The sequence below is a fragment of the Adiantum capillus-veneris genome, chromosome 8, assembly GCF_014529385.1.
Source record: "Adiantum capillus-veneris isolate H3 chromosome 8, ASM1452938v2, whole genome shotgun sequence".
Taxonomy (NCBI): Eukaryota; Viridiplantae; Streptophyta; class Polypodiopsida; order Polypodiales; family Pteridaceae; genus Adiantum; species Adiantum capillus-veneris.
In genome coordinates, this window is record NC_140938.1 from 80,511,106 (window position 1) to 80,523,876 (window position 12,771).

The 12,771-nt window shown below is 44.4% G+C and overlaps 1 protein-coding gene across 1 annotated transcript in view; it reads right to left on the minus strand.

The window, feature by feature from the left end:
* The window catches only part of SR1 (signal responsive 1), a 35,487-nt gene extending 29,023 nt beyond the window's left edge, over positions 1-6,464 (minus strand). The window contains exons 1-2 of the mRNA XM_086518134.1: positions 5,979-6,464; positions 5,371-5,496 (exon numbers count right to left, since the gene is read on the minus strand). Of these exons, the coding sequence (XP_086374260.1) occupies positions 5,371-5,496; positions 5,979-6,018 (166 nt within the window). The 5' untranslated portion in view covers positions 6,019-6,464. The remainder of the gene's footprint in view (positions 1-5,370; positions 5,497-5,978) is intronic.
* Between the last annotated feature and the right edge of the window lie 6,307 nt (positions 6,465-12,771).

Sequence of the window (12,771 nt, forward strand, 5' to 3'; positions counted from 1 at the left end):
CTCCTATGATTCCTTGTGTAGCTTTTTCATATGGGGTGAGCTTAGGTTTAGCAAGTGTGTTAGCTTTACCCTTAGATTCATTTTGAGTGTTCTTTTCCGAGAGACTATTGGAAAATTGGCTAGAAGAGTTACCGTTCTTACCGTTCTGAGGGTTCTGAGAAGTCTGAGAGGTACTGTGAGAAGACTTGTTATCCTTAGGCTTTCCTTTATTGTGCTTCATCTCGTGTGCGAGAGGAATTGCTACCGCCTTGTTAAGATCGATTGGATAGAGTACCTCCACATCATACTTGATATACTCGTCCAATCCATAAAGGAATGCCTCCTTGCGCTCATCATCCGATTTGCGTTATTGGGTGTCGAGCTGCAAAACACGACTAGAGAAAGACATAATTGGCATACCATTTTGCTTGAGACTGCCCCAATCGTCTTTCAATCGTGCTAGGTACTGTAGTGGCATAAATCGTGCCTTGAGCTTGTCTTGGAAGTCGGCCCAATTGAAGAAAAGGGGCGCGCCTTCTTCGGCTTCCTCTAGGTGCGCAGTCAACTGTGCCTCTTGCCATACGTGGTACCAATTAATGGCATCACCGGCAAGGTACATGGCTGCCGTCAAAATCTTGCTATTTCTTGTCTTCTTAGTTGTCGCAAAGTAAGCATTAAATTGACGCAACCAAGAATGAATAATAGTAGCATCCATCTTAGCTTGAGAGCTCCCGCGAACAAACATACTGTCATACTTACTGAACGTCAACTTCTCAGTGACGGGGTTGTTGGAGTCCGAATCTTTCCTTGTGCTACTTGATGAACTACCAACATCCTTGACCGGCTCGGGCTTCGAGGTGAGTACCTGTAGGACCAACTCTAGCATGCGTTGGTCTCTCTGCGCCTCACGCTCTAACTCCAAGGCTGCTCGTCTTTCTTCGGCCGCCAAGCGCTCACGCTCCAAGGCTAACTTTCTTCAGCCACCAAGCGTGCTTGCTCACGCTCATGCTCCAAGGCTAACCGTCGTTCTTCGCGCTCGCGCTCCAAGGTAGCGCGTTGCACCTCTTGTTGTAACATCATGTCCATCATCAACTTGACCAAAGCCTCCATAGGATTTGGTGCAACCCTTGGCGTAAATAGGGAGGGGGGAGGGTCAAAAAAACCTCTTGGTGGGGAAAATTCTTCTTCTCCACCTCCATGTTCATCACCTTCACGCAAAGTATCCATTCTGCTTCGGGTGATCACCATACACTGAGATCTTGGGTACTTAAGTCCACGAGGAACTTGGGGTCTTGAGGTTCTTGGGTTCTTGGGTCCAAGTGGACTTGGGTTACGTGCGACCGCAACAAGCAAAAAAATTTATGTGGTTCTTTCCTTGAGTGATACAGAAACACTGCCAAAGCTCCGATATCAATGTAAGGTGCAACGGAAATGAATGTTGAACTTTGCTCAAGATGAGTGCTCTTAACTATGCTCAAGGGTTCCTTTTACTTACGGAAGGGAGAGCCTTCCGTTTTTCTTTAGTGAGAGAGTGCAAATGATCACAAACAAAGTGGATAAACACTATGAATGAAGGTACTGAGACAGAGATAGAGAGAGAAGAGAATACGACACCAAAATGTTATCAAACCCTCCTCCAAGGGCCCCACTCTCTATGGCGAGAGAGGTCTATGCTATTGATTGCAAAAATCTGGTACAATGGTCTAGATGCAATGGACTTGCCGACGATGTCGACGACAATGATGACGGCGATGAGACGGGCTGAAATCTGAAAAGCTAGGGGCTAAAATCTGCAAATCTGCTATCTGCTGAATTCTGACTCTATGTCGGCGAGGACGACGATGCGATGACGATGCGCTGAAAACGCAGATGCTGAAATCTACGAACAGAGGGCTGAAACTGAAAACGCTAGTTGATCTGACCACGCGGCGAGGATTTGCTGCGGGAAGGTGAGATCTGCAAGGTTTGGGACTTGATATGTGGTGTCTAACTGCTGAAAACTAAAAACAGGGCTGGTTCTATCGTCAAGAATCTGCAAAACGCTGATGTTGGTCTATCTGCTAATGCAAGGGCTGATCTGCAAATCTGCTAACGCCAGGGCTGATCTGCTCTTGCCAAAAACGCTAGGCTGTCTTGATGGCTGAAAAACACTAGGTTGCCTTGCTGGGTCTTGCTGAGAAGGTGCACTGTTAGACACTGGGTCTCTGCTACCTCTTCTGCCAGAAAGTGCTAGCGCTAGCTTTTATTTATACCTGCTTAGCCAATTTGCCCTACCCAGTTTTCCAACAAAGTCACTTATTAATAATAAGTGAAAAATGGCTAAAATAGGGAAAATGGGTTCTGTGCATTGTAAAATGCTCATGATAACCAATGACTGTAATTCTGATGATCATGTTGTGTGCAACCAGAGGATATGCAACTACTCTAAGTGCCTGGACATGCACGGCATGTGCACAGGCTCATAATGGCGCTAGAACACTTCCTAAGCTGATCTGAACCCTAGACCTAAAGTAGTTTGTCCACATGCACATAGGGTTAGATGTGCACGCGACATAAAACAAAGAAACAAGCAAGGCAATACATCTTAAACATCAAGGATGGTGGCACACATGAAGCTGGTGAACGAGGAATTTTTCATCGATTAAGGCTCATACAAGGAGGCCATGCAGCTCGGTACATGTACCTCACCTTAAGCACGAGAGGATGTCACGTGCACATGGCTCTATGTGCCATGTGGACATGCTTCATCGACTTTCATAGCCAATTTTCCACCTATCTTGTCTAGAATCCTAGGAGGGTTCGTATCGGCAGTTTTGTGAGCCTGTTCGCAATATCTGTGTGTCCGGACGAGTTCATTAGATTAGGTTTGCCAGTTTTGGAACCCTCTTGCATAAATAAATTGTACAAGCGTTTAAACAGATGTTGTTACACTATGGTGGGCATTTGGCATGATGTGCATGTAGTTTTAGGTTAGAGGAAACCAATGAGTCATTCCCCGCGTCAATCAGTTCCCGGGTGGGGAGATGTGCGACAGTCTCCCCCAAAAACTTAACCATGGTCAAACTTATAAATAAATCATTTTAATGATTTATTTTATGATAATCTGACAGAGGTTTTGCCCTACCTAAGGCTTAAGGAATTTATAACCAATAAAACTCACCTATAAAGGGAGGAGCTTGGTCCATTGATTTATAGCAGTTGCAGTAGGCTAGCAACAAACCTGTCCTAACGTTTTTGCAAAAGCCTGCAGCAACTACAGTTTTTGGCTCCAAATCAGCCTAGTGTTTTTGGCAGCAAATCAACCAACGATTTGCCATTTCAGCCCTAGCTCTAGCGAGATCTGTCACAAATTGATGACGTGTCAAACCACTAAAGACCTGAGACAACTTGCAGATCCCGGCTGAGGGGCCTAAAGCCTAGAGGCAGTAGAAGAAGCAAGAGTTACCAGCAACTTATTGATCCTCACCGAAAGCGAGTAAAACTTAGAATAAAGTGTTAACTTCTTATAGGACCCCGTCCGATGGGGCCCAAGTGACCCAAAGACAATAAAATAAGGCAACCCACACACACTAGCAATCGACGGTGGAGCTCTGCCACTCTCCGTCTCGTGTGTCGTACACTCTCTCTGTCAGTTGTTTTTGAAGCGTCTAAAGTTTGTTTAGTCTGTTCTTTTCCAGAAGGTACGCGGTGCCTTCCCATTATAGGATCTCAACAGATCAGCCAGCATTTTTAGTTTTCAACCCCTTCCTTGCAGGAGATACACGAGATCTGCTAATGCTAGCCATCCAGATGCGGTCCGGTACTTCGGTAGCCCATTGAGCCTCTCCTCGGCCATCCCCTCGCTCTTGGAGTGCTCCCATCGTTGTCCATCATTGACATCATCGAGATCTGCGTTTTCAGCCCTTCCTCTCACATCAAGAGTGCAAATCAGCCCCAAATCTACCCCTTGGTGGCCATCAGCAATCCCACATCGAGACAGTTCGGAGCTCATCGGCATCCCCGGCTACATCCGTGTGTGCAGCAAGCCTAAACAGAAAGGAATCTTAGAAGCGTGGGAAACTCAGCAAGAACGTAGCAGAATCGAGGAGATTGAAAGCATCCGCAAAAGAATCTTTGAGAGGCTTGGAGGTTCTGCAGAGTAAGTGAGCCGAAGCAAGGCTTGGGAGCAACACTTAAGAGGATACAGTGCCTTAACAAGGCATTTGCAAGGCAGAACCGAATCGAAGCAGTGTGTGGAAAAGTATCAGGCAGGAAAGCTGCAAGCAATAGACCTTGAGAAGGTTTGGGAGCTGCAAAACCAAATTGAAGTGAGCAATTGAAGGCATCCTTTCCAAAGAGGTGATTTTCGAAGCATTGAAGCAAGCCAAGCTGCAGCGAGCAGAACCGAGAGCTTGAAAGTGGGGATCTGTTGGCAGCGGCAGCAAGTTTTTTACTTGTGTATGTGATGCGCGCACACACACACACTCTCTCAGAGAAGGGGCAAGCAAAGCAGACCATTGCTCGTCAATCTGTCTGCTGCAGGTTTTCAACAGCTTTGCAGAATTTTCAAAAAAATTGACTTACACAAACTTTGTGTACAAAGCCATCGATCCCACTAAATCCCCTCGATAACCCCCCCCCCCCCCCCCCCCCCCCCCCCCCCCGTGGACAGCCTTGCTTCACGCCAATGGTGCTAGCAAGGATCTCACAAATCTCTCCCGAGCACCTTTCTTTGCCTAATACCTCCATGTCATCTCTGTCTGTATGCCAAGTGAGTGTAGGGCTTCTCTTGTGGCACCGTCTTCGATGCACCCTGATAATATTGTAGACAGCCTTGCTTCACATCAATGGTGCTAGCAAGGATCTCACATATCTCTCCCAAGCACCTTTCTTTGCCAAATACCTCCATGTCATCTCTGTCGGTATGCCAAGTGAGTGTAGGGCTTCTCTTGTGGCGCTGTCTTCGATGCACCGTGATCTTGAAGGTAGCCTGTGGCAAACTACAACCTGCAATAAAACTGCACACGGCCGGGCATCCTGCTGTGACGGAGGAGGAATGAAGCAACCACCTTGAAAACTGCAGATCTCATTAGAACACACAAGCTGACACACAAACATAGGAAAATGCATTAAAAGAAAGAAACCCACACAGAAAAACCAACCAGAAGCAATCAAAATCAAAATCTAACATCCATCTCTCTCTCTCTCTCTCTCTCTCTCTCTCTCTCTCTCTCTCTCTCTCTCTCTCTCTCTCTCTCACATATGAAAGATAATGAAACAAATGCACAAAAGTATGTAATGTTAAAACATCCATAAATGCACACATTCGTTTGTGCATCAATAAACTTGTCACCAAAAATATAGCCATGAGTATTGCATACTATTATTTCAATGAAGGCAGTGAAAACTCACTTTGTGGCTTATGAGGAGGATCCGGTGTGAGCTTGAACTTGCGATAGTTGCGTAAAATTTCGCAAACTTCTGTAGGACGTAGCCAACGATGTTGTGCTTCCTGAAGTATCTGACACAAAGCAGCTTCTGCACAACCATGAAGGCAAAACAGTGTAGCCTTAAGCGCGCACTTCATGTTGCATCATAAGAAATAGCACAATAATAGACAACCGGTAGCCTTAGTCATTTCCTAACAGCATTTATGATCCTCTGTTCATAGCAAACATCTCAGGTAGAAAGGGGAAACTCAGGCAAATATACACAATCCAATCATGGGTCATGTCTTCAGGAGGTCTTTGTCTCAAACAAAATATTCGAATAATCAAGTCAAATTGGTGGCCAAGAACAAAAATGCATTGCAAAGTAGAACATAAAGGGCGGACAATCCACATGTGCTGCCGCTCAGGAAACCACATCTGAACAACAAATTAACCGTTCCTTGGTTTTTACTCCTGAGTCACTAACGAGGGGCAAGTAATCAGCCTTTGCTCTAGAATCAGCTCACACTTATTACGGAAAACAAAGGGCACAAACAAAATGCAGTGAAGCCAAAAGTAAAAGGCACAAACCAGGCTGATTTGAGAGCACTCCGTAGCGGCGATGATCCATCTGTTAACTACACCATGTGTAGGCACGGACGAGGAGGTGCGTCGAAAAAGTTTTTCTGCTGCACGAGGGCAGATTCTTTGAAGAGCATCGAAATGGGGCCTTGTTGCCAGCAAATATGTGTGATTGCAGCTAATTTTTTCTTGAGGAAGAGGCTGATGGATGGGGAGGGACTCGGTGAGTAGATCGCCCGCCGAGCAGAGTTTGAAAAGGACACAAAGACTTGGAGGTGCGGGGGCGCAGATTTTAAGAAATGAGGAGGACGACCCACGAGCCAGAATGGCGCTCTTCTCTGGTGCAGGTACAATTAAGGTCGAGGCGCATCCAATTTGCAAAGAGTACACACCGAGAAGAAAGCAAAAGCAGCAAAATGCTTGATCATGCGATTTCTCACAAAAGCAAAATATGCCTGCAGCTAAGCTAGAGCCTAGACATGAGCAGCTTTCTTACCCCACTGTTTTGTTGGAAAGTGGGTTGGTTTTACCTTAAAGGAACGACAATGCAAAGCCCCATTCACATGCTTTGTGTGTGTGTGTGTGTGTGTGTGTGTGTGTGTGTGTGTGTGTGTGTGAGAGAGAGAGAGAGAGAGGAGAAGAAAAAAAACAGTTTTTAACATCCTAGCCACTAACCCAAGAGACCTCAAAGCTCTATCCGACAAGAGAAAGGGGTTTGAGAGTGTATCCAACCCACCATTGCCCAAAAAGAGTTTTTACGGTTGTCTGTATGATCGCTCGTAACAATGCAAAGAGGACTACAAGACTAAGTTTAATAGTGCAAAGACTTGAGCAAGTGATTTTTTGTTCACACAGTAGTAGATGACTATGTCTTTCTAGTGGATGGAGAGGAAGAGGAGTTTGAAAGGAGAACTAGTTAGTGTAGAGAGTCTATTGATGCCTTCTTACCACATGTATTTTTTGCATTACACCTATATGATGCTCTTAAGACACGAGAGAGGAAGAACTGGTCTAGATTTTGAGTCTCTCTGTCTCTCTCTCTCTCTCTCTCTCTCTCTCTCTCTCTCTCACACACACACACACACACACACACACACACACACACACACGAAGAGAGGATAAGAGAAAGAAAAATGATTCATTGTGATGGAGAGTCATGCATATAAATGTAAGATAGGTTAAAGACAACCCAAGCTTAGAGAGATTCTTGAGAGATAACATAATGTGTTTTCTTCTGGATCTCTTTTTGGCATGCTAAAACCTGCCTTAGAAGTTAGTGTTGGGGTATAAAGCCCAATGTGGTCGCCCAGGTAAGTGGGCGGGCCGCCAGGTATGTACACATATTCTTTTGTGAAAACCTAATAAGAACTCACTATGCTCTACACATTATAGTAGAGCGAGTTCACCATATCGTCGTGCTCTTCTTCTCGCACTCTCTCTCACGTTGCACTTCCGCTCGTACTCCTTCAACTAGTATCAGAGCTCAGATCGAGGCTCGGGGCAGCACTGCAGGAGGCTAGACTCACCAGCTCAGTTTGGAGTGAAATTCGACAGGCAAAAACACGGCACCAAATCCTGTGGGTAAGCCCGAAGGGCTTGGTGTTCTCAGAATTTCATTCTGAGGTCATCTCGGCCACCGTTCGGCTTCGTCAAAGTTCTGCGCATGCCATTTTTGACTACGTGGTCTCAGCGGGTGCAGATCCGACTCTCCAAATTTGGGGTTCTCGGCCTACGACTGCAGGTGCTGAGGATATCGACACTCCCAGAGTGTTGATTTGTGGCTGTCTACACATCGAAGTACGGCTCACAGTCCTTGGAGGCGTGTCACATACGACACGGGCGCATCTACACACAAACTATAGGCGACATCCACTAGTTCATTAGGTAGCTTGTGTTTGCTGCTTGATATTCCAGATTTCATTCTGACATTGCAGGTACTTCCACATGGGATGTATTGTCGGAGATGATGTATGTCTGTTGAGGGTTTGCTGGATGTGAGTCACGCAGCAAACAACCGCCGCAGCGGTTACAGCATACAGTGGGAAATTTGTGGATGTATGACTTTGTGGGAAGTCTATGTACTGTCAGATTTACTACAGCCTTTGTTGAGGGTCGAGTGAGGTTTTATTGAGCTGGGGGATTCTCGAATGTTGAGATCCTTTCGGTGATACAGGTCTTGGAGCGATCCCTCGAGCACCCTTAGATAGGCAACTAGGATGTATTGACTGTGAGTTAGACAGTTGGGATTGCATCTTTGCTTTACTGCCGTTCAGGCATTGTCGTAGTCTATGCTTACAGGACAGTGACAGGATAGTACAGGACAGTGAAAGACAATACAGGTGCATGACATGTTTACCCACAACTTACAGTGTTAGAGAGATAGTGGTTTTTTGAGCTGTTTTTGGTCTGTTTTTGAGTACACCATAGCCATTTTACAAAGGAGACTCTACCAAAATTTCTGTAGAATCTGAAGCTTTCTTGGTTCATTTGACAGGTTGATATTGGTTCAGAGGTCAGTTTACAGGGGAAACTCTGCCGAATTTTTCCCAAGAAAGTAAACTACTGTGAAGCATAGCTATGGCTGGATCACAGGACACTGCTCTTTACAATATCAAGAAGCTGGATGGAACCAATTTCCCATTGTGGAAGAAGCAGATTTGGCACGTGTTGGTACAAAAGAAGCAGATAAAACCTATAAAGCTCAAGGGGATAAAACTAGAAGATATGGACGAAGATGAATGGAGCGAAATGGATGAATTGGCACTTTCTACCATTATGCTGACTTTGGCAGAAAGCGTTTACTTCAATGTAGCAGACGAGATGTCGGCTTATCAAGCATGGTTAAAGCTGAGTGATCTTTATGAGAAGCAGAGTGCAGCTTCACAGGTATACTGGCTCAAGAAGCTTGTTGACTTGAAGATGAAAGAAGGGACACCTATGTCCAATCATCTAAATAAATTCAACACAATCTACAGTCAGTTGTCAGCTCAAGGTGTAAAGTTTGATGAACCTGTTAGAGCTATGTTCCTGTTGATCAAATTGCCGAAAAGTTGGGACACTTTTCGCACAGCTTTGAGTAATTCTGCACCTCCATATGGTTTGAACATAGCAGGTGTAGAAGGAAGTCTGCTTACTGAAGAAACCAATAGAAAGACAATGGACAAAGGCAAAGGAACAGCCTTAGTTGTCAGGGGAAGGACCAAAGAAAAGTACAAAGGTGGAAAGAGGAATCAGTCTCGTAGCAAGTCCTGCAGTGCTAAAGGCAAGAGTGACATAGAATGCTACCATTGTGGCAAGAAGGGTCACATGAAAAGAGACTGCAGAGAATGGAAAGCAGAAAAAGGCAAAGAGAAAGCTGAAGACCATGGTGAGAAGAACAAGTCCTCAGTGAAGATTCAAGAAATAAATGTGACAAACACTGTTGCAGAGGATGGCAGTCTAGTGTCAGGAGACATCTACTTTTTGAAGAATACAATGGACTCAGCTCTTCTTACAGCATCTGATGGAAATGCACTGAGTGACCGGATTATAGACTCAGGGGCATCACTTCATGTGTCTCCAAACAAGGAGTGGTTTACCTCTTATGTGACCACTAAAGATCATGTTCGGCTAGGCAATGGGCAGACATGTGAGATCTTAGGTGTTGGAGATGTTCAATTGAAGTTTCAGAATGGCTCTTCTTTCACGCAGAAGAATGTGAGACATGTTCCCGCAATTACAAAGAGCTTGATCAGCACAGGTTTACTTGATGATGCTGGCTACGTCACCACTTTTGGACAGAACATGTGGAAGATATCCAAGGGTTCTATGACAGTAGCACATGGAGTAAAATCTGGAGGACTTTACATGATTTATGTATCAAATGTCTCTAAAAATGTAATCAATGTAACCGAGCAGCCGAACCTTTCCTTGTGGCATAGCCGGTTAGGACATATGTCCAAGAAGGGAATGGAAATCTTGTCTCGTTCTGGTTATTTGCATGGCTTTTCATTTAATGATTTTCAATTCTGTGAACATTGTCTGTATGGTAAGCAAACACAGCAGCCACATAAGCATAGAAGCAGTAGAAGAGATACACATTTGGCACTTGTTCATAGTAATTTGTGTGGACCTATGCCTAACCTATCTCTAGGGGGAGCTTCTTACTTTATGACATTTATAGATGATTACTCGAGGAAAGTATGGGTTTACTTTCTCAAGCACAAGGATGAAGCGTTTAGTGTTTTCAAAACGTCTGTGACACTTGTGGAGAATCAGAGTGGCAAGAAGCTTAAATGCTTACGCACTGACAATGGTGGAGAGTATGTTTCAAAGGCCTTTCAGGACGTTTGTGAGTCAAAAGGTATAAAACGTGAACTTACTGCTCCTTACAATCCTCCTCAAAATGGTGTTGCTGAGAGGATGAATAGGACCATACAAGAGAAGGTCAGAAGTATGTTGTCTAATGCACAGCTGCCAAATGGGTTTTGGGTTGAAGCTGTATCAACAGCTGTTCATCTTATAAATAGATCTCCTAGCAAGGTTTTGCAGAAGGATTCAGTGGTAGAGATGGTATGGTCAGGCAAGGTGCCCTGATACAAGCATCTCAGAGTCTTTGGCTGTGAGGCACATACTCACGTTGCAAAGGAATTTAGGAACAAACTTGAGCCAAAGAGTAGAAAGTGCATCTTTCTAAGCTATGGTAATTATGGTGAGATGGGGTACAGACTTTGGGATCCCGAATCCAGAAAGGTTATCCGCAGCAATGATGTTCACTTTAATGAAGCCAAATATCATTCTAAACCAGAGAGGGTTGAGGAGATTAGAAGAGTTGTCTTCCAAGAAGATGGACCTGCACGTGCAAGACAAAATGTCAGGGCTCAAGAGGAGCAAGGACAGGATAGAGTGGAACCACAGGTTGTGGTTGAGCCTGAGCCACCTATTGTGCGTAGATCTGGACGTGTCACACGACCTCCTGATAGGTTTGTTCCATCTATGAACTATTTCATGTTGACTGATTGCAATGAGCCTTCATGTTACAAGGAAGCAGTGCAAATGAAGGACTCCGGGAATTGGCAATTGGCCATGCAGTCAGAGATGACAGCTCTGCATAAAAACAAGACATGGAAGCTAGTTAAATTACCACAGGGCAAAAAGGCTCTACCTTGTAAATGGGTTTACAGGTATAAGATCACCGCTCATGATAGTCAGCCAAAGTACAAAGCAAGGCTTGTTGCCAAGGGCTTTAAGCAAGAACAAGGCATTGACTTTGATGAAGTCTTCTCTCCGGTGGTCAAGATGACTACATTGAATGCTTTCTTGCATTGGTTGCCATATTAGATTTGGTGTTGCACCAAATGGATGTCAAGACAGCGTTCTTGCATGGTGATTTAGATGTGGAAATTTACATGCAGCAGCCAGAAGGGTTTGTTGAGAAAGGCAAGGAAGATTGGGTATGCCAATTGTTAAAGAGTCTTTATGGCTTAAAACAATCACTGAGGGCATGGTACCATAAATTCCACAAGTTTATGCTTTCTCAAGGCTACAAACGTAGTGAGTTCGATCACTGTCTATATACAAAGAAGGCTAAGGATGGTAGTTGGTTGATCCTTATTTTGTATGTGGATGACATGTTGATTGCATGCAAGCACTTGGAAGAAATTTCAGCTTTGAAGTCAAAGATGGCAAAATCGTTTGACATGAAAGACATGGGTGAGGCAAGTCATATACTTGGTATGCGCATTGAGAGAGACATATCAAAGAAGTTGATTTGGTTATCTCAAACAGAGTATATTGACAAGGTTTTGCAACGTTTCAATATGGAGAAGGGAAAGGCATCGAGTGTTCCATTGCCACCATATGTGAAACTTAGCAAACAAGATTGTCCTGTGTCTGAGGAATGACAGGCTGAAATGGATAAGATTCCATATGCTTCTGCAGTGGGTAGTTTAATGTATGCAATGATTGCTACTCGCCTAGACATTGCATTTACAGTGGGAGTAGTAAGTCGATACATGTCAAACCCAGGCAAGAAACATTGGGAGGCAGTGAAAGGAATATTGAGATACCTGAAAGCTACAAAGAGTATGCGTATATGCTATGGGAGTCAGGAGCTAAGTGTAAAGGGTTTTACAGACTTAGATTATGCAGGTGACTTAGACAACCGAAGGTCTACGTCAGTGTATGTCTTTACATTGGCTGGTGGAGCAGTATCATGGTGTTCTAGATTACAAGATTGTGTTACTCAATCTACTACAGAGGCTGAATATGTTGCAGCATCAGAGGCATGCAAAGAATCAATTTGGCTTAATCGACTAGTAACAGATTTGGGAATCAAAGAAGAGATGCTTGTGTTATATTGTGATAGTCAAAGTGCTATACAATTGGCTCGCAATCTAGTTTATCACTCAAAGACAAAGCATGTGGATGCGAAGTATCATTTCATCAGGGAAATGCTCGAGAATAAGCAACTTCAGCTTGTCAAAGTTCACACCACAAAAAATCCTGCTGATCTACTTACAAAAGGACTTCCCTCGGAGAGCTTTGCGCATTTTCGCAAGCAGTTAGGTGTAGGGTAGTACATCACTTCTCTACATCTCTTGTATATTAGCTTGTATAGTAGCTTCTCTCACACTTAAAGTACCACATTGGACTTTAAGTGGGAGGTTGTTGGGGTATAAAGCCCAATGTGGTCGCCCAGGTAAGTGGGCGGGCCGCCAGGTATGTACACATATTCTTTTGTGAAAACCTAATAAGAACTCACTATGCTCTACACATTACAGTAGAGCGAGTTCACCATATCGTCGTGCTCTTCTTCTCGCAC